Source organism: Pogona vitticeps, chromosome 8 (genome assembly GCF_051106095.1).
Source record: "Pogona vitticeps strain Pit_001003342236 chromosome 8, PviZW2.1, whole genome shotgun sequence".
Taxonomy (NCBI): domain Eukaryota; kingdom Metazoa; phylum Chordata; class Lepidosauria; order Squamata; family Agamidae; genus Pogona; species Pogona vitticeps.
The window spans coordinates 28256144-28282588 of NC_135790.1; the positions used below are offsets into that span (position 1 = coordinate 28256144).

The 26445-nt window shown below is 49.7% G+C and overlaps 2 protein-coding genes across 2 annotated transcripts; both read right to left on the reverse strand.

Annotated features, from left to right (window-relative positions):
- Positions 1 to 81: 81 nt before the first annotated feature.
- Positions 82 to 11774, reverse strand: ZW10 (zw10 kinetochore protein). The gene is made up of 16 exons (XM_072979334.2): positions 11444 to 11774; positions 10067 to 10201; positions 9603 to 9704; positions 9417 to 9494; positions 9146 to 9305; positions 8685 to 8834; positions 7861 to 8052; positions 7432 to 7595; positions 6603 to 6785; positions 6143 to 6381; positions 5720 to 5791; positions 5131 to 5288; positions 4622 to 4752; positions 3836 to 3967; positions 2266 to 2468; positions 82 to 1514 (listed from the first exon to the last, which is right to left on the reverse strand). Exons 1-16 carry the CDS (start codon positions 11630 to 11632, stop codon positions 1394 to 1396), a joined length of 2409 nt encoding a protein of 802 aa, XP_072835435.2. The 5' UTR covers positions 11633 to 11774; the 3' UTR covers positions 82 to 1393.
- A 1390-nt stretch (positions 11775 to 13164) lies between these two features.
- Positions 13165 to 26404, reverse strand: LOC110079406 (G protein-activated inward rectifier potassium channel 4). The gene is made up of 4 exons (XM_020794460.3): positions 26132 to 26404; positions 19108 to 19378; positions 17120 to 18371; positions 13165 to 15747 (listed from the first exon to the last, which is right to left on the reverse strand). Exons 2-4 carry the CDS (start codon positions 19321 to 19323, stop codon positions 15377 to 15379), a joined length of 1839 nt encoding a protein of 612 aa, XP_020650119.3. The 5' UTR covers positions 19324 to 19378; positions 26132 to 26404; the 3' UTR covers positions 13165 to 15376.
- Between the last annotated feature and the right edge of the window lie 41 nt (positions 26405 to 26445).

The window sequence follows — 26445 nt, forward strand, 5'->3', positions numbered from 1 at the left end:
AAAGGGCAGGCAGAGAGAAGAAAAGCAGCCGCTGTCAGCTGTCACTTTTTCTTGCAAATGAAAATGTGCCACTCAGGCTAATTTAGAGATAAATATTTAATAATCCCCCACTTAACCAAATCTGAAAGGGGGGAAAAAAACAGCATGAGGGAGTAACGCCAGTTAGCCTGTTGCAAATAATATAATACAAAATAATTTTGAAGAAATTAGTCATTCCACATTTCTCCTGCTCTGTCTTTAGGCTGCCCCCTTTCAACCCAGTTTCTCTTTCAAAAGCTAGTGACTGATTTTAGTTCCTGCAAACTGAGGTGCATTTTTAAAAAAAATACTAAAAGAGATATCATCACATGAAAAAAGGGGATGATGAATCCATGGGTGCACGTGTGCTGAGTCAGAGGTTTTCCACTCAACCAAGGTCCATCTCCAGTCACATACCTGAGAACTGAGGTGTGGGGGGTGAGGGCGTCTACCCAACTGGATAGAGGAGGGTTGAGAAAGCCGAGGGGCCACCAGTCTTTAAACTTTCCGCATGACCAAGAAGGGATACTTGCGTCAAGGAAAGCATGGCGAGACGGACGAGAAGCCTCTTGTGACGTCCTCCGTGCATAGCTTTTAAATACAGAGAGCAGGGGGAGGAAAGGCTTCCGCTCGGCCCTCCACGGCAGCAATGCCCTCTGCCCCCGGAAGCAGCCCCACCCCTCCCCTTATCCAAGCACAGTCTGCGGTGGTGGGGGATGTCAGGAGAGGCTTCGGACAAGACCCAGCCTCCTCCTCTGGCTGCTGCACCACATCCACTAAAAGCGGCAGCCAGCCCATTTTGGCACTTTTTAAGAGCCCTGAAAGGCTGCAGAAAGAGAAAAAGAGAAAGAGAAAGAGAGAGAGAGAACTTCCAGTCTTGTGTGCTTCAGATGCTGTTTGCAAAGAAGAGAGGAGGGCAAAGAGGCACAAAGGATGCCTCTTGTAAATAAAAAAAAAGGAAAGAAAGCTGCATAGATGTTGTCCTACCAGGGCCCATGAGCCGCGCCGCCGACCCTACCATCCTCACGTCCCTGTCAGAGGTAGATCCAGGAGTTCCACCAGACCCAGATGGGTCTCACCAAGCCCCCGAAGCAGAAATAAGGGAGAGCGCCCAGACCTCTGCAGAAATCCATGGAGTCAAAAAATCTGGGCAGTGTCTGGCCATGATCTTTGGACACCCCAGGCCACCCCTGGCTTCCTCAGTGGATTGGGTGACGCTCCTCTGAACAGGCGGCAGGCCTGGCTGCCAGAAACTTCTGTAGACAAAGGCCAGGAAGTGTTTCAGAGGGGAAAACCATCGAGCTAGACAAGCAAAGGACCGCAGGCCGTGCCACCTGCAGCGTACACCCCCGGAAGACGTTTTAAGAACCAGAAGCTATTTGATTTTCGCCAGGGCAGCGGCCCTCCGCTCCGTGTTCTGGAACAAAGCTCGGATCAGGCTCTTCACCTCGCCGGGGGAGAACTCGGCTGCGAGGGGCCCTTTGCCATCAGCCCACCTTGGAAACAGGAAGGGAGGGGGGAAGGGGAGAAGACAACAGCAAGCGCTGTTACTTAATAAACCAAGAGAAAGGAAAGGGGAGGAAAGTGTGTAAGGTCTTAGGGAGTCTTCAGAACCTTTTGCCTGTGACGGTCTGGGGGATACTGGGTTGCCGCCTGAAACCCCTCCTTTCATGGAGCCTTTTCTTTTTTAAAAAATAAACACCAACATTCTTTGAAAAACTCGGATCTCTGAAGGGTAAATGATATATGACAAAGACTATGGACCCTTCTAGCAGTGATATCGAACAGGACCGGAAGAGAGTGGAGAATGGACCTACAAGCCGACTCGTGCTATGCCTCACGCTACAGCAGGGGCAGCCAATTTTGAAAGGGTGGTGGTGGTGGTGTTTTCCACCACCCGGCAGGGCCCCCTGTGGGCCCCAATGACCCCTTGCAAAAGCTAAATACAATAAAGTAACAATAAATTAGAAATAAAAGCAGGAACTCCTCGCTTTCTTGGGGTGGTTTCATTTCGAGGGATGGAGGTAGGTGGGAAGCCCTGCACTCCCTTTCGCAGCAAGAACGACCCTTCTTGGCGACTTCCAGGAGCACAAAGTCACATATCGCCCCCCCCCCCCCACACACACTACTGTTTTCCATTGGGGGAGGACCTAGCTAGGGGGTCTGGAAAGCAGGGGCCACAGGGTTCTCCCGGACCCCTCCCTCCTCACCCAGGCCTGCCCGGGAGAGGTCAAACGCAGCACCCACCGGTCCACTATTTCCTGCAGACTGGCCTGCAGGACCAGCATGAGCTCCCGGAACATCATCCATTGGGGCACGTAGACGGGGACCTCCTCTTGGAAGGGCTTGTTCTGCTGTTCTTCGGGCAGGGGCACAAAGACCCGGGGACCCTCCTCCACCACGACCTGGCACAGGGCATGCAGCCGGTCTGCGTTCTCGGCAGAGATATCCTGCAAGGTGATGGGAGAGCCATCAGGCAGGCCTTCTCCAAAAGCTGAGCGGCGGCCATTTGCACATCCTCCCATCTCTGGCAGGTGGAGCAGAGAAAGAGAGAGAGAGAGAACTGCCACACACACACACAGAGAGAGAGAGAGAGCTATGGAAACAGGCAAGGCTTTTCTCATCTGCCTGTCCACAAACGGAGAGGGAAAGTGGCTTCCAGGACCAGACTTGAGGCATTTTCACAAGAGACACAACAAACCACAAAGTGCCTCCAACTAAAGAGACCAGGTCTTCCGCCATCTTCATTTCTCCCAAACCTTATACAGGAAACGTGACTGTCTCAGCAAAGCTGCCGTGTTCCTCTTACACCAACACCCACCCGTTCGTGCCCTTCAGCAGGATTAGGCTTTTTCCAGGAAGCTGGAGTTGCATATTTCATGGGACATTCTCGTTCGGCCTCGAGGCCAGCATTTAACACTGGGTTGGGCTTTAAGAAAACCATCTATTTCTCATACTAGCCTCAAACGGGCATGCTCAAAGGCAGGCACCTTGACTCCCAAAGCATGCACTCTTCCATGGATGGATGCTCCAATGTAACTTTTTTTAAAGCACCGCCTTATCAACAGGAAGGAGAAAGGCAAACAGCCAATGAGCAGATGATGTAAAGACGCCATGTTCATCAGTTCAGCAACGCCCGGATAATAACATTCTTTAATAATCATAATTATGTACTGTCAATTCTGACTGATGGCGAGCCTTTTTCAGGGTCCCCCAGGTAGAGAACATCAGAAGCGGTTGACCCTTCCCTTCCACTAGGAGGCGCCCCGGGACTGTGCAGATGGCCCAAGGCCACCCAGGCGGGCTCGTCCCACAGGAGACATAGCAGTGGGGGATCAAAATCCCAACCTCTGGCTTTGCAGCCAGACACCTAAAGCATTGAACTAGCCAGCCTGCAATAGAAACCCAGTATTAATTAATTCAAGTAGGATTAAATCCTACGCCCACAAAGTGGTTCTGGCAAACTCCATGGCCTTAGTTAACCACGGAACAGGAAGCTATGCTGTCCAGAACCACTGGGCCGCGTAAGGTTCCCAGACTGTCCAGCTGATTTGGAATAAATGCAACGGGAAATAGGGGCGTCTAGCTAGCATTCTTCATATCACTTTAGCAGAAGGGAAACTGGAGCCTGTGCTGTAACAGAACAGAATCAGATGCTCTCCTCCCCCCATCAATAGGTAAGTGGGCTCTGCACCTTGCTAAAAGCTGGGGCAGCTCCACAGAAAAGCAGGCGGCTTCTGTTAAAGGCAGCGCAACCTATGGGGCGGGGAAGGCACCTTGGCACTGAGCAGCCACTCACGGCCCACACAGCCCTCACCTCCAAGGCAGCGATTCTGCTGATCATCTCGGCGAGAGCCGTATTCAGCAAGGTCCCCATGGCCTTGCAGTAGACGTTCACGGGAAGGACATCCTGCCACACCAATCCAAGCCTCTTGAGCTGGTGCAGGACCTGGAAAGGAACACAGACAAGAGGCAAGAAGGTCCAAACGGGCAGCCCAAGAAGGCTGGTAACACAGCGTCAACTGCAAAAGGGCACAGCAAGACTTCAGAAAAAGTAGACAGAAAAGGCAGACAGAAACACGCCTGAATTCCCCACTCCCAAAGGGTTGTCTTCCTCAGTTCTCCTGCAGACAGCTTTAAAAGGGGAAGAGAGATATGTTTGAGGCCAGGAGCCACTGCCTACGGCCCAGGGGTTCTTGCACTACAACTCCCAGAAACCCCAGCCAGGACAGCTGGTGGCGAAGGCTTCTGGGAACTGCAGTCTGAAAACATCTGGGCACCCAAAGTTGGGAACCACCGTTCGATGGCTACCAGACATGATTTGGAAGGGAAACGCTGCTTCAGAAGCGACCAACCCCAGAACGCCAGTTGTGGGGAGGCTACTGCCTTCACATCTGCCTAGGGACTCCCAGAGACATGGGATGGGCTGCTGGAGCAAATATGAGGTCCACCAAACCCCTCCTTCTCTGCTAATCCAGCTCAGCCCTTTCTTGGTGCAGGCTTAGAGGTGCCCTCTTTGGAGTCAAACAGGACGCAAAGGCTACCAGGGACCCATTCCACAGAGTCTAGTGAGGACTGACTCCCCCAGCTCCCGTCTGCTCACCTGCCGTACAGCTTTGTTGGCTGCGCTGTAGTTGTCGTCGTCGTCCACGTTGGAGAAATTCCGGGCATTTGAAAGTCGCTCCAGGAGCTCTTCCTTCTGGACACGCATCTGGGCCAGGAAACACTCCGTCCCTGAGGAAAAGGTAGAAGTGTGGGAATGCTGCGTGCGAAACTCTTTAATTTTGGAGCTCAAGGAGCTGGCTCACCACACTTCTGAAATTCTGACCTGCCACCAAAAATCTATAAAACCCACACAAAGAGGATACGAAGTGGAGTAGCTGCTGCTCCCTTCTCACACCCCTGGAGAGAACTGCATGGAACACAAGACTTTTGCAATCCTACCACCAATCTAAGTTTCTGCTCTCTCTACCCGCACATCTGGATCTCAGGGGAAATGGCATCTGGCTGGGCATTTTAATGGTAAGCAGCTCAAGAAGACCATCTAGGCCGACAAGAAGAATGTATGCTAAAACAGAACACGTAGAAGATATGAGTCTCAGCTGGACTCACCGAGTTTCCTGAACCCAGGCACCAGATCAACGAAAGTGGCCGTCCCGTCACATACACGGCCGCGAAACTGATGGCCCAGGGTCAGGAGGTGATGTGCAATGTACATGCAGTTGTTGTGGTGGATGGCTGCCAGCTGGGGAAGTTTCTGAAGGTTCTCTCTAGGCCAGAGAGAGAGAGAGAGACTGAGAGAGAGAAGGCAAGATAACAGCAAATGCTCTCAAGGAGTACACCGGGTTTGAGGCAATATAGAAAGTCAAAACCACCAGACTCACAAAGCAAGAATTGGACAGTTACAAAACCCCTGATGAACAAGCAGGGTGCAGGAGGACAACGGTGGGAAGGCCGAACCAGATCACACAAAGAAAGCAATCTGGAGACAGCAACAGTGCAGCGATTAAAAGCAGAGTGTGTCTCACTTTAGCTAAGAGGCCAACGAGCAACGATGGCCCAGTTACTCCCTTGGGCGGCTGGCCAATCCTGGGAAGACGGTCGGGGCCTAACGACACCCCCCCGCCAAGAAATGCAGCAAAACGGCATTTCTTCCCTCCTCCTTGGCAATGTTTTGGTGTAAACAAAGGATGCCACTCACTTGTGATACATCGGCACCACGTCGCAGAACAGATGGAAGATGTTCCGGACGGAGTAGAAGAGCTGGATGCAGCTGGATGGGGAGACAGGGAGAGACATCGCCATGAGTCATGATTGCCCCAAATGCCACAGCCCTGGCAGAAGCACCAGGTCACCAGAGGACACCACTGGACTTTGGAATGCAACCCTAGATGACTAGAAACTCAGATTTTCAGCAAGGTTTTCTGGGTTCTCCCCCCCCTTGCAGTCCTGCTCCTCCATAAATGAGTGCTTTCCCCTTACGGTTTTGCTCTGTGTAAGTCAAGGGAGGCACAACATCCGCCGTAGCTCCTTCAGCAGCAAGAAAACAGCATGTACTCAAAGGCCCCCTCCTCCCGAACTCCCACCTAGGGGAGAGCCCGCCGCCCTCCCTTTGAGCCCTCACCATTGATCTGTGCTGGCTGAAGCTTCCTGGAGCGTCTGGTAAGCCAACACCATTAACTTCTGGACGGAATCGCTGATGCGGCAGGCGGGAAATGAAAAAGTATGCCGGCTCAGCCTTGTCTCATTCTCCAAACTGGGCACCTGTTTCCGAAGGGCATCCGGTGTGGCCAGAGCCTTTAACTGGTCACCAGCTCCAGGGTCTGGTAGTTTAGGCAGGGATACCAAGGAATCTGGAGTAACCTGTGAGAACCAAGGGAAGAGCAGCAGCGACTTAGTATTGGGCGCAGAAAGCAAAGCCTCTGCAAGAGCAAAGCACCAAACTGGGATTCGCACACGCTCCAACCAGTTTCAGAAATTCCAGGGGCCCAGCGGCTAAACAAATCAAAAAGTCATATGGCAGCTTAAAGATGGGAAATGTTTACACCTCAAGAGAACTGTCAGCCCTTGAGGGACTCTGGTACCTTGATGGTGTTGTGTATTTCGGACATCATGAGATTCCTCGCCACCACAATCACATCTTGGCATTTCTTGTTAGCAAAGTGGCAGTTGACGTTGCGGGCGTACGTCAGGAGGTCGGTGGAATCCTCTTTCAGGAACCGCATGTCCTTCAAGGCTTTTTCAAACTCCTCGGTAGCTTTAATAACCTGGAGATGTTTGGGGCGGGAGGGGGTAGCCACAGGTGAGCCGGGTACAGAGCTGTGCGGCTCTGGGGTGCATGTCTTGAACCCGTGCTCTCTGAACCCATTAGGAGGCAAAAGCATGAACACCCACCAAGCACGACAACAGCTTCCAAACAAGCAAAAGGCCAAGTCAATTCGCTATGCTGTGTTCTTAATCCACTGGGGATATTTTAACAAAACAAAGCCCTCAAGTCTTTTTTTCCCCCTTTTATTTCTTGGCCTTCCACCGAAAGAGAAAAGGAAGAGGCTGCTCCTGGAAGTTTATCTTTTAAATCACATAAAGCCCCTTTGCAGCATAACACAGAAAAATTCAACTGTCTTTCAAAACCAGGACACTTCTGCTTTAATTCTTGGGGAGGGCTTATGCAATTTTAATGGTCCAGGTAGCCACTAGAAAACTGTACAGGCAGAAAACTGGCCCGTGACCCCACAGAGAATGTTCTCCCCTGCTTCATACTGACAATTCAAGAAATCATTCTGAAAGCCTAGAGGGAAGGTTACGGCAATTGCACCAGCAGATGTCCCCTCCCTCCCCAAACACACATACACACACACACACACACACACACACACTTCCTATTCCCCTGAACCAAAGGAAGCCAGGGCTCACCTCGATGTACTGTCCCAGTTTGCTGCTGTTGTTTGGGATCGAGTGGACCAAGCAATCACGAATGAGACAGTCTGAGAGGTCCTTCCAGATCACATCGCCCAACTCCTCTGCCAAGACCAGCCTAGTATTGTTCTCGTCCTCGACGCCAAGGTCGAGTGGGACATCTGGAAAAGATGGTCGGCGTTTAGGCGGCAAGAAGGCTCTGAGGCTGCCCGCTGACCTGGGAAGGTGCACCACTGCCCCAAGGGTGGGAGTAGCTCGCCCTTCCAAAGGGCTGGCCCCAGCAGGTGGAAATGCGTGGAATTTCTCCCTGCTGGCTTCACAACACCTCTCTGTACAGAAGCTTCCATCAACATCCTCTGCAGTGGAAGACGATGCATTATTACAGCCCACTCCAGCAGCTGTGCTTCCTCCCCGGGAGCAACTCACCTAATTGGTATTTGTGGAGACTCTCCAGCACCAGCTTGATCTTGGCAAAGACTTCTGCCGGGGGAGGATGCCCGAGGTCAGAACCAAGGGACTCAAACCTCAGCGTGATGGCGTCGGACTGCTCTTCCAGCAAGGGTCGCAGCGACGGGTGCGAGATCAGGGGCTGGAGGATGTGCTTTAGCAGTAACTGTCCTGGCACAAGGAAGGAGGAAGCAGCAGGTGTCAGCAGAGCCTGAAAACGATCTGAGAGAAACCGGCTGAGAGCACGGCCTCCCAGGGAAAAGGGATGCCAAATCACATCCGTTTTGTGTTCAATCAAAGGGGAGCCTCCACTTCCTAACCTTTCTCTTTTCACCATCCTGTTTTCTTTGATTGAAAACACTGAGGCACTATACTGGGCCCCTCCAGTCTTCTAAGGGATAAAGTAAAGCCCCTGCAGCACTGAGTTTCTATGCTGCCTCCTGCTTCTTCAGGATGTGATGTCAGCCCAATTACAGACTCCTCCACCTATTAAGTGCCAGCTATTCTAACGAGGAGACGCAACGGTTATGGCTTGGGAAATACAAGATCATTCCTGATGGGTAAGGAGCGAGGTGGCACCAAGAGGCAGCGTGAACTGAGTTCTCAGGCAGTTCCAGGAATGCTAAAGGAGACAGCACTTTGAACGTTCCACAGTGCAGACCTCTTGACTTTAGTACAGCAAAGCAAAGGAAAACCGAAGAGCCTGGCTCTTGTCGAAGGGCCAGCGTTTCATAGCTTCAGAGGCAGAAGAAGAATCAAACGTTACATCTAAGAACCTGGTGTTGGGATTAAACAGAACTTACCAAAGTGCCTGAATTTCAACCGGAGCTCGCCCAAGACGGCAAACGCCTGCAGTACTGCTCCCACCATTGGGCACGTGGCAGAGTCCTCCTTGGCCAGCACGGTGCGTAAATGCAGCTCCGTCTGCATGGCTGACTCCAGGCTGTTGAGTTCTAGGTTAGAAACAGCACACAGGAAAGCAGCTGCTCAGTCTAAAAACTCACTGAGAAGGTACGGCTTCAATTCCACTCACGAGGAATACTGCAAAAATTCATTTCAGGAAAGAGGCTATGGCTCAGTTGTAGAGCAAATACTTTGCTCTACAGACAGTCCCAAGTTCTAAACCAAGTTTCTGACTTTTAAAAAGGCACACATTCCTCCAGAGCTGCGGGCAATACCTTTGGCTGACCAAGGTCAAAACCGTTCTTACTATTTATTACCCATTAGGACTGCACACAAAACAAGCAAGCAGTGGATCCTATACCTTTTGACTGAGGAAGCTTCCACACAGCCATCTGCTCCCAATCCTGACCCAAAAGGTAGATAATGTTTTGGGTCTGTATGGTGAGCTCCCTGCTAAGCGCCTTCAAAATCTTCAGCTCAAAGCCTCGGCGGGATTCCATGATTTTTAAATTCCTCCGGGCCTAGCGGGCAAAGAGGGAGAGCAAGTTGCACCTAGCAATTAATGGCACACCAGGAAGCCAATGAATTCACTGTGAAGCGGTCACATGGAGTCCTGGAGGCATGACAATTACCTTATTCAGGTGGCAGGCTGCCGGCACATATTTCTTCTGGGCTAACAAAGCATTAAACTGCTTAAGAGCAGCATCAAACTAAAAGGGGGAAAAAAGGAACAATGGTTGATGAGAGATCTGAAAATGGAGTTGGTTAAACAAAACAAAACAAGCACAGGAGGATGGAAGGCAAGGCTCATCTCTCACTTCCTGCAGCTGTTTCAACACAGTCAGAATCAGTGTGTCTCTCTCCAGCTGTTGTTTCAACTCTGCAAATTCTGCAATGGCGACATTAAGGTCATGTTGTACCTGAAAGAGAACCCAAGAAGATATCAAACTACACACTGCAAGCATTATTTAGTTGCTTTTACACTATAAAATACCCACATTCTGTGGGGTTTAACCTCAGAAGACCTCTTACTAAAGCCCATGGATGTTTCAAATCAGCTTTAAAAAAAAATACTATTCCTCTTACATGCATCATGAGCTGTTCTGTCCCAGGAACGAGGGATTAGGTGAAGTATGGGACAGTCCTCAATTTGGCAGCAATGTCCAAATATTTGCACTTCTATGGGACATTTCTGCCGAGTATCCGGGCAGAAATGATTTCCTCTCTGTTTTGGCCAACCCAATTCGTGCAAAAGTCTCCAGATTTCCTGAAGTGTCCTCACCTCGTTTTCGATCCTGGCCTTCAGCTGGTCGATACTGCCGGCCAGCTCTTCCACCTGGGATTCCAAATCCTTGGCGCTCTGCACACTGGGCAGGAACTCCACATACCTCTGGTTGATCATGCTGCAAACCTCGTCCTGAAAAGACAAAAGGAAGAGCAACTAGGAACTCATCTCAAGCCTGGCAGTGGAGCCACAATCCAAGCAACGGGTTAAGTTCTTGCAAGCAGCTCCATTATTTACCCCAAGAAGGGAGCTCCAGAGTGCGAAGCAAGCCGCTAGGTGTGTAGCATAAAACAAGCCATCCCCAGAGTTAACTGCACCAGGTGATTCACCTGACCCTGGAAGAATTTTACTCATGCCCAGATCCTGGACAGCTCAGTGGTTTAAGGCTGTGAAGACAGAGTTTGGGAGTTTGATTCCTTCCACGGGGCCTCCTTCAGAGAAGCTTGGACTCCATGATCCAGAGGGTCCCTTCCACCTCTGCAGTTCTAAGATGATGATGATGATGACAACCCTGCCTCACCTCTAGTCTCTGAGTGTGAGCAGAAACAACCCGCTGCTCCGGGATCGCTAAAGGATGTTCTTCCACAAGGCACCCCCTCCGCCCCACATACACACACTAAATTCCTCTTCTGTTGCACGAAGAGAAGAGGGGAAGTGGTAGCAAAGCAAAATAAATAAATAAATAAATAAATAAAAACCCTTCATGCCGAGAAAGGTCTGGGATGGGGGGGGTGGGGGAAGGGCGCTTCTTGGACGTTAGGCACTGCGCAAAGTCCTGGATCCCTGAGAACACTTTGGATGCTCCCCAGAAAGGGTCCTGGCCACTTCTTTTCTCTCCCAAGGCTAGCAAGCGGTCTGGGAATGTCCTCGGCCGCCTTCCTCTCCCTCCTCATCTGCGAACACACAGCTCCTCAAGAGACTCCAAAACTTCGCCCTTCCACACACAGACACACACACCCATCACAAAATCCAGGGGGATTCAATTAACTGAGCGAGATCTGCTCCAAGCAGAGCCCAATGCCCAGCTGAGCATCCATGTTCCCCCCCTGGCACTCTGCCCTCTTGCCAACCCTGCGCTCCAAAGCTCTCCAGCCCCAAAGTGTGTGTGTGTGTGTAAGAACCCTCTGCACATGCTCAGAGGCAGCGTGCTTGCCTAAAACCTTCCCTGCAAGGCTGGGTCTTGCTCAGGGCGGCACTCCACCCATGCTCAGGAAACCCCTCGTGAAGTTCCAGGAAAGGGAGGAAGAGCGACCCTTCGGTGGAAAGAGGTGGGGGGGGAGGAGAAGAGTTTGCCGGCCAGGCCCCGCCCCCAACCCCCGAGGCCCCGCCCCCCATCCCCGCCAGGCCCCGCCCTCCTTCCCGCCCTCGGCCCACCTTGAGCTCCTCCACCCGGCAGGAGAGGCGGGCGAGGCGGCCGCCCAGGCCCTCCCTCTCCAGGCGCCCCGAGCAGGCCAGCACCGCCTCCACCAGCGACGAGCTCCGCGGCCCTCCCGCCGCCGCCCCCGCCGCGGGGCCCGCTTCCCCCGGGTCGGCCGGGGCCGCCATCGCCGCCGCCGCCGCCATGAGCCTCCTCAGCCGCGTCGCCGCCGCCGCCGCGCGCAAGGCATCACGGGAGAGAGGCGGCCAGCCTTTCCCGCCCGGCGCCGGCGCAGACTCCCCCGCCCCAGCATGCACCGCGGCCGCCCTGGCGGAAGAGCCCTGGCGGAGGACTTCCGGTCAGGCTCCCGGGGGGGGGGAGAAGAAGAGAGGGGAAAGGTTTCCGTGCCGCCTTTCCCTCCATCCGCCCTTGAAGGGTCGCTCTTTCTGGCCATCCCGGGCTGGTCAGCCGCTTCCGAGCCTGGTATCCCTTCCCCCCCCCGCCAAAAAAAAGAGGTACCAAAAAGGTCCCTCTCTGGAACGGGGGGGGGGGGGCAGCAGCCATAGAGGGACAAGGCCTAGAGCGGCAGCCCGGAAGCACGAAGGGGACCTCTACCATAAAGTCCGAAATAGAGAGCAGCTTCCGGTTTCTCGGGGGGCGTTGCCTTTGGCTGCTGGTTGGAGGAAGGGGGCGTGGCTGAAATTCCTTGGGGGAAGGGCGGGAGATGATGGGAGGTTTCTCTGGCGCCAGCTGATTTCGCAAAGGCACTTTTGTCTGCCTGTCCGTTCTCTGTGTGCGCGCGCATGTCTCTGTCTGTCTGTCTGTCTGTCTCTATAGAGAGGCTTATCTCTCTTGTCTAACTGCTCTTCACTTTGAGAATTGGCAGGTTTTTATAGATACAGTATATGTATGTCTTTGTATATACACACGCATATGCACACATTTCAGCAAATTTAATCTTTTCCATGTTTTCATTTTTTAATTTAATTTTTAAATCACATATTGTTTAATTTATCTTTTGATACTTAACTTAATTGGGTTTTTTAATTGTGTGCATTTTTAATCTTGTGAGCCGCTTTGGGTCCCTTGTTGGGAGAAATGTAGCAATAATAAATAAATAAATAAATAAATAAATAAATAAATAAATAAATAAATAAATAAATAAATCTGCTTGTTCTCAGAGGCCCAGAGCCTCCAAGTGAGGAGCACCAGCAGGCAAAATAGCACCCTTGGGAGAGGGATGGCTGACCAACAGAAGTATTTCAGCCTAGAAGGCCATAGTCACAGTCCAGGCGTCCTGTGTTACAAGGCCAGGCAGCCACACTGCACACTTACAGTGCAGTTCTATAGAGGAATTAAGTATCCCCAAGCAAGTACTTCAGCTGTTTTCCCCTTCATTTCAAAAGTTTTGGTAAGATTGTCAGAAAAGCTAAATTATATATATTCTTAAATGGGGAAATTCCATCTTAAAATGTATCAACCAAGCCATAGCAAGTTCTGCATTTCAGACTCAAAAGATCCAAAACTGTTAGTAAATTATAGTTTCTGAACATTTGTTTACGCAAGTCACATTCACATTGTGCCAGTTGTTGTGGGGGCTTCTTGCTAAATATACAATGAATAAATATATTCACTGTCGCTGCTCCCAGACTATGGAACTCCCTGCCACTGGAGGACAGGCTGGCCCCCTCTTTGCTGTCCTTCCACCAGCAGGCAAAGACCTTTCTCTTCAGGCAGGTTTTTCCCTGAGTGGACCGGCTGTTTGGGAGAGGTTTTAAAATGGGATTGCTTGTGTTTTATTGTTTCTAAATCTGTTTTTAGTAATGCTTTTACATAACACTTTTAATATGTTATTAGTCCTTTTTAAATATTTGAATAAACTGCTTTTAACTTTCAGTATTGTAGTTTGAATAATGTAAGCCAATATGGCCTTTTTCAGGATAAAGGGTAAAAAATATTTTAAATAAATAAGAAAACAAATCTTCACGGGCTCAAAAACACAGGTGTGGCAAATAGTTGGATGCTCTATGACCCCTTAGCAAGCTCAGTCAGACATTTCCCATCAGTTTGAATGGAATGTCTTTCCAGCCACAGCAAACAAATGCTTTCAGTCTTTTTTCAGGTCCAATTTGTAATCCCAAGGGGAAAAAAAGGTTAATTAAAAAGGCCATCGTCTTGAAGTGAGCCTAATTATGTGTATGACTAACTGCCTGGTGAGTCTTTGTAGCGATTTCGGTTAAAATTTGATTAATTAAAACCACACGCCTGCAAATAATGCATGCAAAGAACATTAGGTATGTCAAAGAGCACACCTCAAATTACAGGTGGGAGGCTGAGCTGGTAAGAATAGTGCTGGGCATTTTTACATGCTGACAGTTAAAGAGCCTCTAATCACTCCCTGCAGGCAGGCACTGGCTTAGGAGATGATGAAGCATTGTCTGAGTCTAGTCTGACCTACTAAAGAAATCGGGTAACTATTAATTACCTGCTCGTCAGTGTCTTTCTCTGTTGATATGAAGCTTGCAAAAACTAAATTTGCTTACACAGCGGCTTTAAACAGCAGAATAACTTCAAAAATTTAGATATTTTCTCATATAGACCTGATTTCTTTAGTTAAGTTGCATTTAGCTGTCCATGTTAAGGTTCGTAAAGAGGTTGAGGCGTTAGCCAGTTTCAGAAGGTACTACAATAACACAATTAAATGTAAGACGTAAAACTAAGTATTGATTTAAGCAACAAAATATTTAACATACAGTTTTGAAAACATATCAGATTCTCCTTGTATCAGATTGTCTTCACACCCACACCATTACCCAAATATCACACTTCGGACAGCTTCAGGATTTCCAGAACTTTTCCCCTAGTTCAATATTCTCAGTGATTCTGTTTTGTCCCCCCCCCACCACCAAATTGCTAAATCCATTTTGATAAAATGCTATACTGTATAAATAGTGGAACGACGTCCCACCTCATGCACACCACCAAAAGAGGGATCAAGATACACAGGGCTCAAGACAAAAGCTTTTATTTGTTTGCCCCCCACCTCGTCCTGTTCTTCGTGTTCTTGTTACAAAAGAGCATGGCTTCTTGTAAAAATAAGCCCACTTAGCAGCCACAGCAAAAGGACCATAAAATGAGTTCAGGAGCAAAAGGCTTCTCTTAGGCAAAGAAAAAGGAAGATGGTTCCAGCTATGCACACGGGCAGGGAACAGAGGAGAATGTTTTTGTGACAGTTTTGTATGGCACTGTAGAAAAAAAAGAATGAGAGAGACTTTCGTATTTGCACCCAGAGCTGTCACTGGGCCAATGCAGCCTCAAGCACCTTCTGTAAGGTGCACAGTGCTGGGGAGAGCCATAAGGGTTAGAGAGAGAGAGCCCCCAGGACACTGTGGAATGCGACCCATGTTTCCCCCCCTGGTTTATCTCAAAGCAATTAAAAAAGGAATTTAAGGGAACGTGTGCAAATTCATCAGCTTTGACGAAAGTGATTACAGTGGAGAGTTCCCTTTTAAAGAAAGTTTTTGGAAAGTGTTACGGGGTTCCCCCTTTGACTTCTGGTCACAGAAACCAAGGCTCCTAATCGTACACCCATTCAGGAACACAAGGTGGCTCTTCCCAGAGCCTGCCCAGGACTCGCATTGCGTTACGGAACTGCCAGCCCCAGAGCAGTTCCGTAACGCAATGCGAGTCCTGGGCAGGATCTTCACTCCACAGAGATGGAAAATCGGCAATTGGCCATCTGAAGTCACCCACCGGTGGTTGCACACAAGACTTCCTGACCTTGTCCTCAGGCTTCCCCCAACAGAAGCTCTGGATCACACCTTCTTTCCAAGTGGCTTTGCTAGGGAGCTCAAAACAGCCACAGCGGGAGGAAGCCGGATTCTCAATCGGGATGCGTCCTCTCTTGCCAACCTCAAAGGCGTCCGCTTCCAGCCACATCTCAAGGTCACTTAAACACTGGCCTCTGGGTTCTGGTAGTCATTGCTTCTCTCCTCTGTGATATTGGAGAAACCCAACCTGGAGACGTTTTCATCAAAGGGCCCCTCTCCGGGGGGCCCTTCGTGGTTGAGTTCTGCTGAAAGGCAAGGGTGCACCAAATGATCCCAATACAAGCTGAGAGTCGACCGGTCCTGGTTTTCCAGCTCCTTCTGTTCATACATCTCTCGGGCACTGATCCCGGGGGTCTGAACTTCAAACGTTTTCTCAAACTTGGTGTAATCAACACGGAAGGCGCCTTTTTCCAACGTCATGCAAGGCTCGAAACGGTAGCCCCACAGGATCTCATCTTCCACATACGATGTCCGGGCTTGACAAGTCATTCCTGGGGGGCAAGGGGGGGTTAAGAAAAATTTTCAGTGGGCCAGAGGAATTGTAACTAATTCCAAATAAGCTACACCTACAGTAAGACCTCAGTATCCACGAGAGATTGGTTCCAAGCCCCCGCAGTGGATGCCGAAAACCATGATAGTATCAAACCCTAAACGTGTGGTCTCTGGCTCCGTCTTGTTACCAGTTGTGATAAATACACAACCTGGAAAGACCTCTAAATGCCAACTGCTATGATTTTATATTTAGCATTTTCTGGCAGCGTATAAATGAATCAGTGGATAGTTCTCCTGCGGATTAAAGGGATCTTCCCGAAATTTGGATACCAATGTGTTCTGGAGTGTTCTCCTCTTAACCTTCCTTTGACATCTCCAGGGTCAGCCTGCCTTTTTGGGTTTCATGGGCCAACCCACTGGCAGAATAACAGCTTCACCCGCCCACCTCCATTTCCGGGACAACAATCAAAGCCTCATCCCAGCCACCAAAGTAAACATTCAGAGAGCACTTGCTAAAAAAAATGTCCTCAGCACCATTAAATTTCTGTTTCTCAGTCGTGCTCACTTTTGCACGAACTTTCCCTACCAAGTTGACGCACGGAGTACCACCCACATGGTGATCAATCCCGCGAGAAAGAGGATCGATCACCGTATCTGGGATACACGGTGACGGATCTCTTTCAACAGCCAGCCATTGATGTTTCTTCTTCCTAGAAACATTGGGAACTGCTAATTGTCATCTGAAACGGTCGGCCCCAAGGACGCGGCCTTTTCAGCTGTGGCACCCAGTCTGTAGGATTCTTGCCCTGTGAAGACTTGTCTGACACCAGCGCCCTTCTTGTTCCCTCAGGCTTTTGGTCCATGATGATTTTTTAAGCCTTTGATGAAAGGGTGTTTAATTGCTACTCTTCTGTTGCCTATTTCGTTATTGGCGTTGTGTCATAAGCCATCCTGTCTACTCTCCTGGGTATAAAAGAAGAAATCATTTAAGGGCAAGATCCAGAACTGAGCGTGTTAGGTATGTGTTACGTGTTGTCAACTCCGTTCAGGCTTATGGTGGCCTTACTAGAGATTCCAGAATATGTAAGAGGTTCTAGGAGTCGTTTTACCCATTCTACCACTGCCCAGTGAGTTTCCGTGGCTGAGCCAAGATTTGAACTCAGGCCTCACTGGCCCTCGTCCAACACTCTATCCACGACACTACTTCGCATTTTCTCCAGAGTTGAACCAGAAAGCCAACAGGAGGTTCCCCAAAGATACCTCAAGGCATTTTGGGGTGGGGAAGGATGGCAGGACCATCGAAACACATCTCTAGAACACGGCCATGGCTTCCCCAGATTTCCCCCAGTTTTTACCTCACAGCTTACCCACCTGTGGCTTCCACAATGCCTTCAAGGATGATGATGATTTCAAATTGCTCCTTCTTCAGTGCCTCTGCAGACATCTCCCAGAAAGGGCTGTTCTCGTTGATGATGTGGCAGATGATCTGTGGCTCCACCAGGAAGAGCCGGTCCTCCCCTGTATCGTAGCCCAAGTTGAGTTCTGACTGCTCTAGCGGGATGAACTCGCCTTCCTTGGTTTGCCGGGATTTAATCAACTTGGCCCTTATTTTTGCATCTACCATGTGGCTGTCGCGAAGGTCTCCGATACGGAACATGAGGCAGAGCTGATCATCCCGATGGGAGATCACGCACTTCTTGCTGAATATTAAGGTCTGGGCACGCTTCTTGGGTCTAGAGATTTTGACAAACATACACCCTACCATGAGGGCATCGATCATGGAGCCAATGATGGACTGGGCCATTAACAAGATAACACCTTCCGAGCAGTTGGCCGTCACGATCCGAGAACCGTAGCCAATGGTCCGTTGACTTTCAACAGAAAACAGCAAGGAAGAGATGAAACTATCGAGGTTCTCGATGCAAGGTTTCCACTCCGGGTCACCTATATGGTTGACATCATCCCGTATCCAGGCATCGAAGTAGTAGATGATGGCAAAGACCACCCAGGTGATGATGTAACATATGCTGAAGACAAAGAGGAACCAGCGGTACTTGAGGTCCACAATGGTGGTAAAGATGTCCGACAGGAACCTCTTCTTTTCCTGAATGTTGCCCAAGTTCACCTGGCATTTCCCCACTTTGGTGACGTAGCGCTGCCTCTGTTGCTTGTTGCCCCCACCAAACTGCCGGTCGTCGTCCATGAGTTTACAGCGCCGGTTCTGGCCCCCCTTTTCAGAAGCCGGCGCGGAGATGACGCTACGGGTCGGTGTTTTGTTCCTCCCGGAGCTGATGATGTTGGGGGCGCTGAAAGCATACTGGGGATAGAGCCGTGCATTTAATTCCCGCAGAAAAGTCGGCGGAGGAGGATCCGTCCGGGACGACCGGTGGTATTTGGGCAGCTCCTCCGTGTTGATGGAGACACTGGGCCGGTGTCTGCTCGGCACCACCGCCTCCACGGTGCTGGGCCGCCTCTGGAGAAGGGCCGACCGGTTGTTGGGGATGTTTGAGCTGCAGGACGCAGAGACGTAGTTGCACGTCAGGGCACTTCGTTTGGTGGCGGTGGTTTCCGTTTGCTGGTGGCTCTCGTCTAAAGGGTCCATGGGGACGGCTATCATTTCTGGCTGCAAACAGAAAGGAACGCATTAAAGGCCATGATGTTGCTTCCTTCTCTGTCCTTCCTCCAAACACTTGTCAATTATTAGTGTTATTACTTGCCGTATTCACAAACGGGTTTTCCGCCTACACGGTCCACCCGAGAGAGGTGTGGTAAAATAACTGAATTAAAAACAGGACAGACTCCCAACTCTGAAGCCAAGTACCCAACTCACTGAGCTATCCAGTCAGCCTCACGCATGCAGAAAATAAATACAGTAGTCAGGTCATGTATGTTTTATTTCATTGACCTGGTTCTTACAAGGCAGAGTGAGTCCTTAGTTATCTCACTGCCTATTTGACTCTTAAGGGGACTTGCAGGAAGTATGGTTATTTTTCATCAGTGCTCTAGTCATGAAACTCAACTTTGTAAGGGGGGGCGCGAAAGAGTCCTATCTTCCTGGAGGAAACCCAGCATCCCGATTAATGATTATAATCCTGAAATAGCCACCTTGGATGGACCACACAGCTAAATTTCTTTTTGATTTGGGATAAGGAATATCATAAGACCTAACTGGAGAGGAGCCTCTCACTTGACGTGAGATGCATCGGTCCCATGAAAGAAGGCATGGTCTTGAGTTTTCATGACCTCAGTAGAGCTCTGGATGACAGGACCTCCTGGAGGCCACTGGTCCTTGGATCCCCATAAGTCAAAAGCAACTTGACAGCAAATAACAGTGACCAGAATCCCACTGGGTGCCTCACCTTCTGGGGGAAGGTCCCGTAACTGCTCGTTTCTGTGGGAGGCCGAGGCAGGTAGGCCAACATGTGCTTGGCGGTGGGCGTCTTTGCAGGAGGAATGGAGTTTCTGCGGCTTCGGGACTCTTCCCATTTCGGCCGCCATTTGGCGTGGGCGGTGCGGGTGCAAAGGCCCCTCTCCGGCTGCAACTCCATGTTGCTGCTTGTAACAGGCAAAACCATGGTGGCTTCAACGCAAGGTTAACTTTGGGCTTTATGCCTCCTCCGGTGCAGGATCCTTCCGGAGAAGAAGACAAAAGAACAGGGAGGATTACTCTGCAGGGAAGCAAAAGGGGGCTGAAGCGCTTGGAAGACTCTAGCCAAAATCCCTTCTTGAGCCAGCCATGAAGCAGAACTGAGGACCCCAGAAAACACTTCACCCATTGTGTTCAGCTCAGATCCTCTTGGGAAATCAGTGGCTTTCCAAGGATCCGATCCCGCATTAAGGGAAATAACCTCCAGAATTCCCAGCATGTATTGCCAATGGTGAAGGAGTATGGGAGTTGTAGTCCCAAAGGTTTGAAGAGCCAAACGTTCACCAGCTGGGTCACAGGAAACTGAATCCTTGAACCCAGTACTCCACAGACAGGTTTACTGGGATAAGAAGTGGCATGTGTTTCTGGAGGTCATCATACTCCCAGAGCATTGAGGGAGATTCTCCTGGAGAAACACAGGCAGTTTGACAAGTTTCAAAAACTAGTTGTTCTAAGTATCCTGATTCCCAGTTCCCTCCTTGACAATGAGCTCACCAGGCAAGGGAGAGAAAGCTGGAGAGAAATGTTCAAGCTTTCCATGTTTACCCTCCTTTGCTCAGAGTACACCTGATTCAGGGTGAGGACCACTTAAAGCACCAGATCCTCTTAAAGTCGAGCAAAGGTTGTTTCCAAAGGTTAGTTGGGTGGCCGTCTTTGTGCACTGGAGCCAGGAGCGCTCGGCTGCAGGAGAGCGGCTGCAGATGTGAGAGAACAGATCCAGAGCGTTATCGGTCCCCAAATCACCATATTATTCAAGACAGTCACAGACAGCAGCTTCCATGGACACTAAATCGGTGGCCTCACCATCTTGGGTCCCTGGATGTTCTTGGACTGCAACTCCCAAAAATCATGGCCGGTGCAGCTGATGGCGAAGGCTTCCGGGGACCGTCATGTTCGGAACCACTATATTAAATGGATGCTAAGGAAAAGGCAATGTGCAAAATCCCCCATTCAAAGGTGGCAGGGAAACCCTTTGCCAAATGAGAAATTCTGGATTGGGAAAACTGACAGCCCAGAAAGCAAGGTTTGAATGCCTAAATGTTGGCTTTCCAAAAACGGCCCTCCCAAGAGGGTTGGCGTGCTGATCCGAACATTTACACATCTACATATATATGTCTTCCCCAGCTGTCAACCTTTCGCCCAAAGAATGCTTGACGAGGGTCCTAAGAATCCCTCGTCCATCTCATCACCCTCAGCAGATGTCACCCAACTGAGTAATCCCCCCTCTCCGGAGACAGAGAATGCCTATTTAAGTAGCGCCGGGTGCCTCTGTTTGCCTGCAGGCTCCCAGCTGGGAAGCCCTTCTGCTCCTGGCTGGAACTCGCCAGGGCAAAACAGGCCAGGAGCTAAATCGTCTGGGTTCTGGGGAGGAGAGGAATAACCTTCCCCTTGAGCTGATCCTTCTGCAGTGGCCTGCCTTCGTGCCAGATGGTGCGTGGGGTGTGTGGGTGTGACAGACCGAGCGAGCGAGATCAAGCCCGGGTTTCCCCATGCTGGCGAGGCATCGGCTGTGTTGAAATAATGGGTTTACAGCCCAGTCCGGTGGCATGCCCATTGTTTGTTTGGGGTGTAGGGGTGACAGTATAATAGCAGATGGCTAAGCCCATTACATGACATAATAGCCTTGTTGATGCTACAGGAAGGCTGTGGGCATCAACAGCCTTCCTTCCCAGTCAAAGGGAGTCTGGGCTGGTGCCAGCTGGGAGGAGGAGGACGACGACGACGACAGGGACCGGTCAAGACCAAGCCTGAGAACCTTCTGCCCATGAGGCACGGCTTGACCCCAGCGTGCCAGAGCACTTAGTCACAAAGCTGGTTTAATTTGACATCCAGACACGGGACCTTTGCATAACTGAGCACTTTCTTCAACATGCTGGCATCAAGTAGACAGACAGACAGACAGACAGACAGACAGACAGATGCATTTTGAACCTTATGCAAGGAGGTCTTTGAGAGGAACTGCCTGTGTCTTGAGGGCAAGGGGGAAGCCTGCCACTTAATGATGGAAAAGAGCCAAGCTACCTGCACAAAAGCTGCCTCATTGTCTCCATCTAGTTCCTTTTTATTATACAATTTATATTCTACCTTATATAGAGGAATCTTTTGCTTTTGGGGGAATAACATATAAGTTATGGACTTATATTTCAAACTGTGTAACAAGTGGGACCAAAGTTACTTTACTGGAGCCCCATTTTGAGTAATGCTTTCTAATGACTTTTCAGAGTTACTTTTTAGCTGGCTTTTGAGATGCATTTTAAAAGATTTGTGTTATCCGGTTATGAGTCCTACAGCTTCCCCCCCCCCCCATTTTCTTAAGAGAAAGGTAATTTTGGAGTAGCCATCCATGTCTCTGCTTAACCTATTCTTCAGGGAAGAAGGCTCCTAGTACACAGCACAAATATGAGTGCCCAGACACTTCACGATTGAGATGGGGGGGTACCACGCAGGCGTTTTGGGGTGAAGCCTCTCCTTCCGCAGCCAAGAATGCACAGCTGGTTGAGGGGCAAGGTATTCATTTTTTAGAAAATGCAGAGTGACACATGCATGGAAGTGTGAGTTTGAAAGCAAATATGGGTATGACAGCAAGCAAGCGTTGGGGTCTCAGGGTTTAATGAAGGCCTGAGCAAAATGTGGGCTTCCCACAGCAACTGGATTGACTCTCAGCCTCACTTGCCACTGATGATGCTGGTTAGAGCTGACAGATGTTGTAACCCAATGGTACCCGGACAGCTGTTTACAAAGGCATTGGACATCCGTGAATGGAGCCCTCGGTCTCTTTACATTTTTTTTAAAATCACAGCACAAAGGACTGGGGAGCAGTACTGAGGTCAGGTCTGAAAGTCTGACGCTGGAGACTTTTGACCCCAGAGCCCTCATCCTGAGAAAAAATAGCCTTCTCAAATGCTATTTGCTACATAAAGATAAACTTCAGTTTTTTAAAAAAAATTCTAAACGTTGTAGGTCATCCTGTAGAGCCACGTTTTTAGGTCCCCTTTACAAGAAAATTAAAAACTTGAAGACAGGAGGAAGATCTAAATCTCCCTGTAGACAAGCTGCTTTTCCTTACTCCGTCGACTGGGCCCTTCTAGCCTCAGCTGTCTAGGGATGACGGTGGCAGCCGTGCAAAATTTCTGGAGGGTACAAGCTGAGAAAGGATGGCTTCCCCTCTGAAGATTGGGAGACACAACCGTTCACATGGAAATTCCACGTGGCTGCAGATTTGGGTGGAGTGAGGGTTTGGCTCTTACATCCCGCTCCCAGTTTGCATCCTTCAAAGCAACCAGCAGGTCAAGAGGGCATGCATGGAGAATGGGCATCATTTCCATGGTTTCCTGCAGGCACCACCCGTCTAGGACAAGATAGCATCTCGTCCCTGGGAAACAGAGGAGAAGGAAAGGGGGAAACTCTTGCAACTCTGTCCCAATCAGCTTTTGTCCATTGCCTGGGCTGCTTAGCTGTGCTTGGAGTCATAATCCTCATTGCCACAGCTGTTACGAAATACCCAATTCCTGGAAACCGTCAGCAGTGAAAATGCTAGGCTGCCACATCAGGTGGGTGCAGGGGGGGGGGGTGTTTGGCAACACTAGGTTGGGTGGCTTCCTCTGGAAATCTGCAGCATAAAGTAGAGCCATTAGTTTGGCCCCCAATAATCAATGGGATGGGATTCTTTGGGGTACATAGGAAAGGAGAGAAAAGGGTGTCAGACATGGCTGTTTGGGCCTTTGATTGTCTTCAGAAGGTCTAGACACCTCAGTATTCCAACCATCCTTAAACAGCCCTTTAGGATCTAAATTATTGTCACCATAATGTGGCTGGTAAACATAGCTTGGAAAACTTCCATTGTGCGGACAACGTTGTCCCACGGTCTCCTCCCAAGACGCCCACCAGCCTCTAGGAAGCCTATCAGCAGGGCAGGGTGGCAAACATCTGTTTCTCTTTCCTGTACATCTGGTATTCTCTGCAGGAGCCCATGATGCAGAGCACTCTGTAGGTTGAGGCTCTAAGTCAGCCGTACGTATGCTTGGGAGAAAGACTGCTGAAAACCATAGGGCATAGCTTGAAAACATGGCCGCAACCCCTTGCACAGGTACCTGGGAGGAAGCAACAGGGGAAACAATGATGTGTGTTTCCAAAGGAAAATGTGCAGGTGTGCACAGCAATTCTGCCATCATTGCTATAACAGATTGGATTTGTCTCCAGTGTGGAAGGGATTGTCACTCTCGAATTGGCCTTCTCAGCCACACAAGACACTGTTCCAAGACCTCCATACAGAGCACGATACCATAGTCTCTCGAGACTGAAGGATGCCTACAATGATGCTATAACTAAGCAACAGGGACATTGGAAAGTCCAGGGAATTCTGCATAGGGACCCAAGTCTGTAGATATTTTCACATTTTACCAGCCCGATGAAGAGAATTATGACGAATATGCTGAACAAATCTAAGTCCCAGACATTACGAAATGTCAGACCTGTCGCTTGAAGTGGCTGCCTTCTTCTGAATCATAGTAGGTGCTGGCCTTGCACTGAATTATTCTAAGGTAGTGACCCCCATCTCCCTTCTTTTAAAGAGATGAGGCATCTTTTGGAAGGCTGCTCAGAGCAAGGCCAATTTGAAGAGAAAGGGTCAAATGAAGGAAGACTGAGGCCTCTGACGTCCCCATCAGGGTTAGCAGCACTTGGACAGGAGACTCAGCAGGCTGTAAGTTACCTGCTGACTCTCCTTCCTGGTCAAGGAAGCACTGCAATGTCATTCAAGCTCTAAACAGTACCCCCCATTTTATGTCTGTGTATCAATGTCAGCACGAGTCATTTCATGGAAATCAGGGTCCTCTTTTGGTTGATGTACAAGGGATCACTCTCAAGTCAGCTGCTAAATAAGCTGAGTGGAGAGCACATATCTCACAATGCTAGCCTGGCATTGTGGGGACTGTCACACAGGAACTGGGGGGAGAGGATGGTTGTACAAATCCCTACTGGGCCATGATGCTCAGTGGGTGACTTTGGGGTAGTTACGCGCCAACCTATCTCATAGGGTTGGTAGGAAGGCAAAATAAGAGGGCACCATTTGTTCAACCTTGGGCTCCATGGAGGAAAATTGGAAAATAAACGCAACCAACCAACCAACCAACCAACCAACCAACCAACCAAACCAGCTGCACACCAACTGCGAGCAAACACCTGGAGACAAATTCCTTGTCTGTGGCCCTTTTTCCTGCCCTGCTCACCTTTTGTTTCTCTGCAGGGTGCACACCTTGTATGTGAACGGCCCCAGTTCTACACTGGGCACAACCAGATGTGCCAAAAGATTCACAGAAGGAGCCTCTACCCATTTCACGGAGAAGCAGATCACCGCATTGGGTGGGCATTTCCCCTCAAGGAAAAACAAAGTGTGCATTGGAAGCGAGCGGTCTGTGCGGTTTATTAAAAACACCCCCTGCGGAGTAATCGGATGCATTTCCCCCCATCTTGCTGGCTTTGGTGGAATTAACTGCCCTGCAAGTGTGCGTAGGACGGCAGCCTTAATTTTCTTTGAAAATCAATTGCTACACTCAGATTAACATACTGCAAGCGGAGAATGACTTGGCAGTGTGAGAGGGAGGTTTGTGCCTCAGACAGTGATGCTTGAGGAGAACATAGGTATGTGCTAGAAACAGCCCATCTTTGGCAGGGCATTTTCATGTATTCCTATAAAACCTATAGAAATCCTCCAAATTCAACAAGTATACCCTATGGCTTTTATTTTGCTTTCTTATGTCTACCAAAGTGAAACAACAACCCTCTCTAAGAAGTGAAGTGCATGAACGATGCACTTTAGAAGTGTTAATAGATTGCACTTTCAGAAGCCTCTCTAGCATACACTACTTTGCAGGGTTGTTGTGATGAGTGGAAGCAAAGGGGGAAAAAAAACAAGATTTAGATTCCAAAAGCAGGCTTTGACTCTGGTTGAGATTCTTATCCCAGCCCGAGTCAAAGCCTTCTTTGGGAATATATTCAAGATCAGAATCCAGAATAGCCCTAAGAGCATTTGCCGTGAGGTTGTTCCTCAGCTGAAGGACCTCCAGAGAAAGGAATGATTATATAGAGACTGAGACACCTATTACCTAAATGACACAAGGTGATAGGAGCTCCTCTAAAATCTGCACAGGAGCTACAGATGGCCTGCCCGTCCATAGATGGAGGAGACCGGAAGAGGCATTTTTTTCTCCATCCAACAGAAGAAACACAGTCTCTCCTTCCCACGCCTGCATCTCTGGACCCTGGTTCCCACCATGAAAGAAATAAACCATTCTTTCTATTAAGGCCACACCATGCACTCTGTTGTTGCCTTTCTTATTTAGGGTCAGTGTTAAGGACATAAAAACTGCAGTAGAAACACAAACGAAGGAAATCATTAGTAGAACATTGTAGTGATACAGTTGGGTATAAATAAAAAAAGCAAGGATAATGATAAAAGATTAAAAACTTGCAGTAGCCTTACTGGCAGATAATTCAACCAAGCAATTATAATCACCATCATCATCCCACAATTTTGTGTTATGGAAACTCATCTAGTTGATGTCTATGTCCCACCGGTGGTGTCGGTACCGATATTTGAGGATCACACTCCTGATCCAGCTGTGTGATAGAACGGCTGCTTCGTTCTCTCTTTGTTTGACTGCACCCCAGCGCAGAGACCTTACAACTGAGATCCAACCGGTCTTGCACCCACAGCCGTTGACCAGCGGCCAACCTACCTCATCTCTCCGGTGACGGAGGGTGCCGAGAGGGCCAGGCTGGATGAGTCCCAAATCCCTTTGGCTCCCGGTTGTGGTTCTTGGAGGCCTCCCTTTCCCTCCGTCCACTGGGCTTATGGCCGGATCTCCGGCGTGGGGTTCATGGTGCTTCCCGGCACCTTTCCATGGGTCCTGGAAGGAGCGCAACCGCCGCTTCCTAGATCGTACCTTCAGCGCTCATGGGGAAGAGACGGAGGGAGCCGGGCGGCAGGCTTCCAATCCTATCCTGGCAGAAGAAGGTCACCCGATAATCTGTCTCAATGACACGCAGAATT

Coding starts and splice junctions, on each gene's coding strand:
- ZW10 (XM_072979334.2), bottom strand. CDS start 11,632: ATGGCGGCGGCGGCGGCGATGGCGGCCCCGGCCGACCCGGGGGAAGCG. Junction 6,382..6,602: donor AAATACACAACACCATCAAG/GTACCAGAGTCC, acceptor TGGTTCTCACAG/GTTACTCCAGATTCCTTGGT. Junction 1,515..2,265: donor CTGCAGGAAATAGTGGACCG/GTGGGTGCTGCG, acceptor CCTGTTTCCAAG/GTGGGCTGATGGCAAAGGGC.
- LOC110079406 (XM_020794460.3), bottom strand. CDS start 19,323: ATGGTTTTGCCTGTTACAAGCAGCAACATGGAGTTGCAGCCGGAGAGG. Junction 18,372..19,107: donor ACGGGACCTTCCCCCAGAAG/GTGAGGCACCCA, acceptor TTCTGTTTGCAG/CCAGAAATGATAGCCGTCCC. Junction 15,748..17,119: donor AGGCATTGTGGAAGCCACAG/GTGGGTAAGCTG, acceptor CTTGCCCCCCAG/GAATGACTTGTCAAGCCCGG.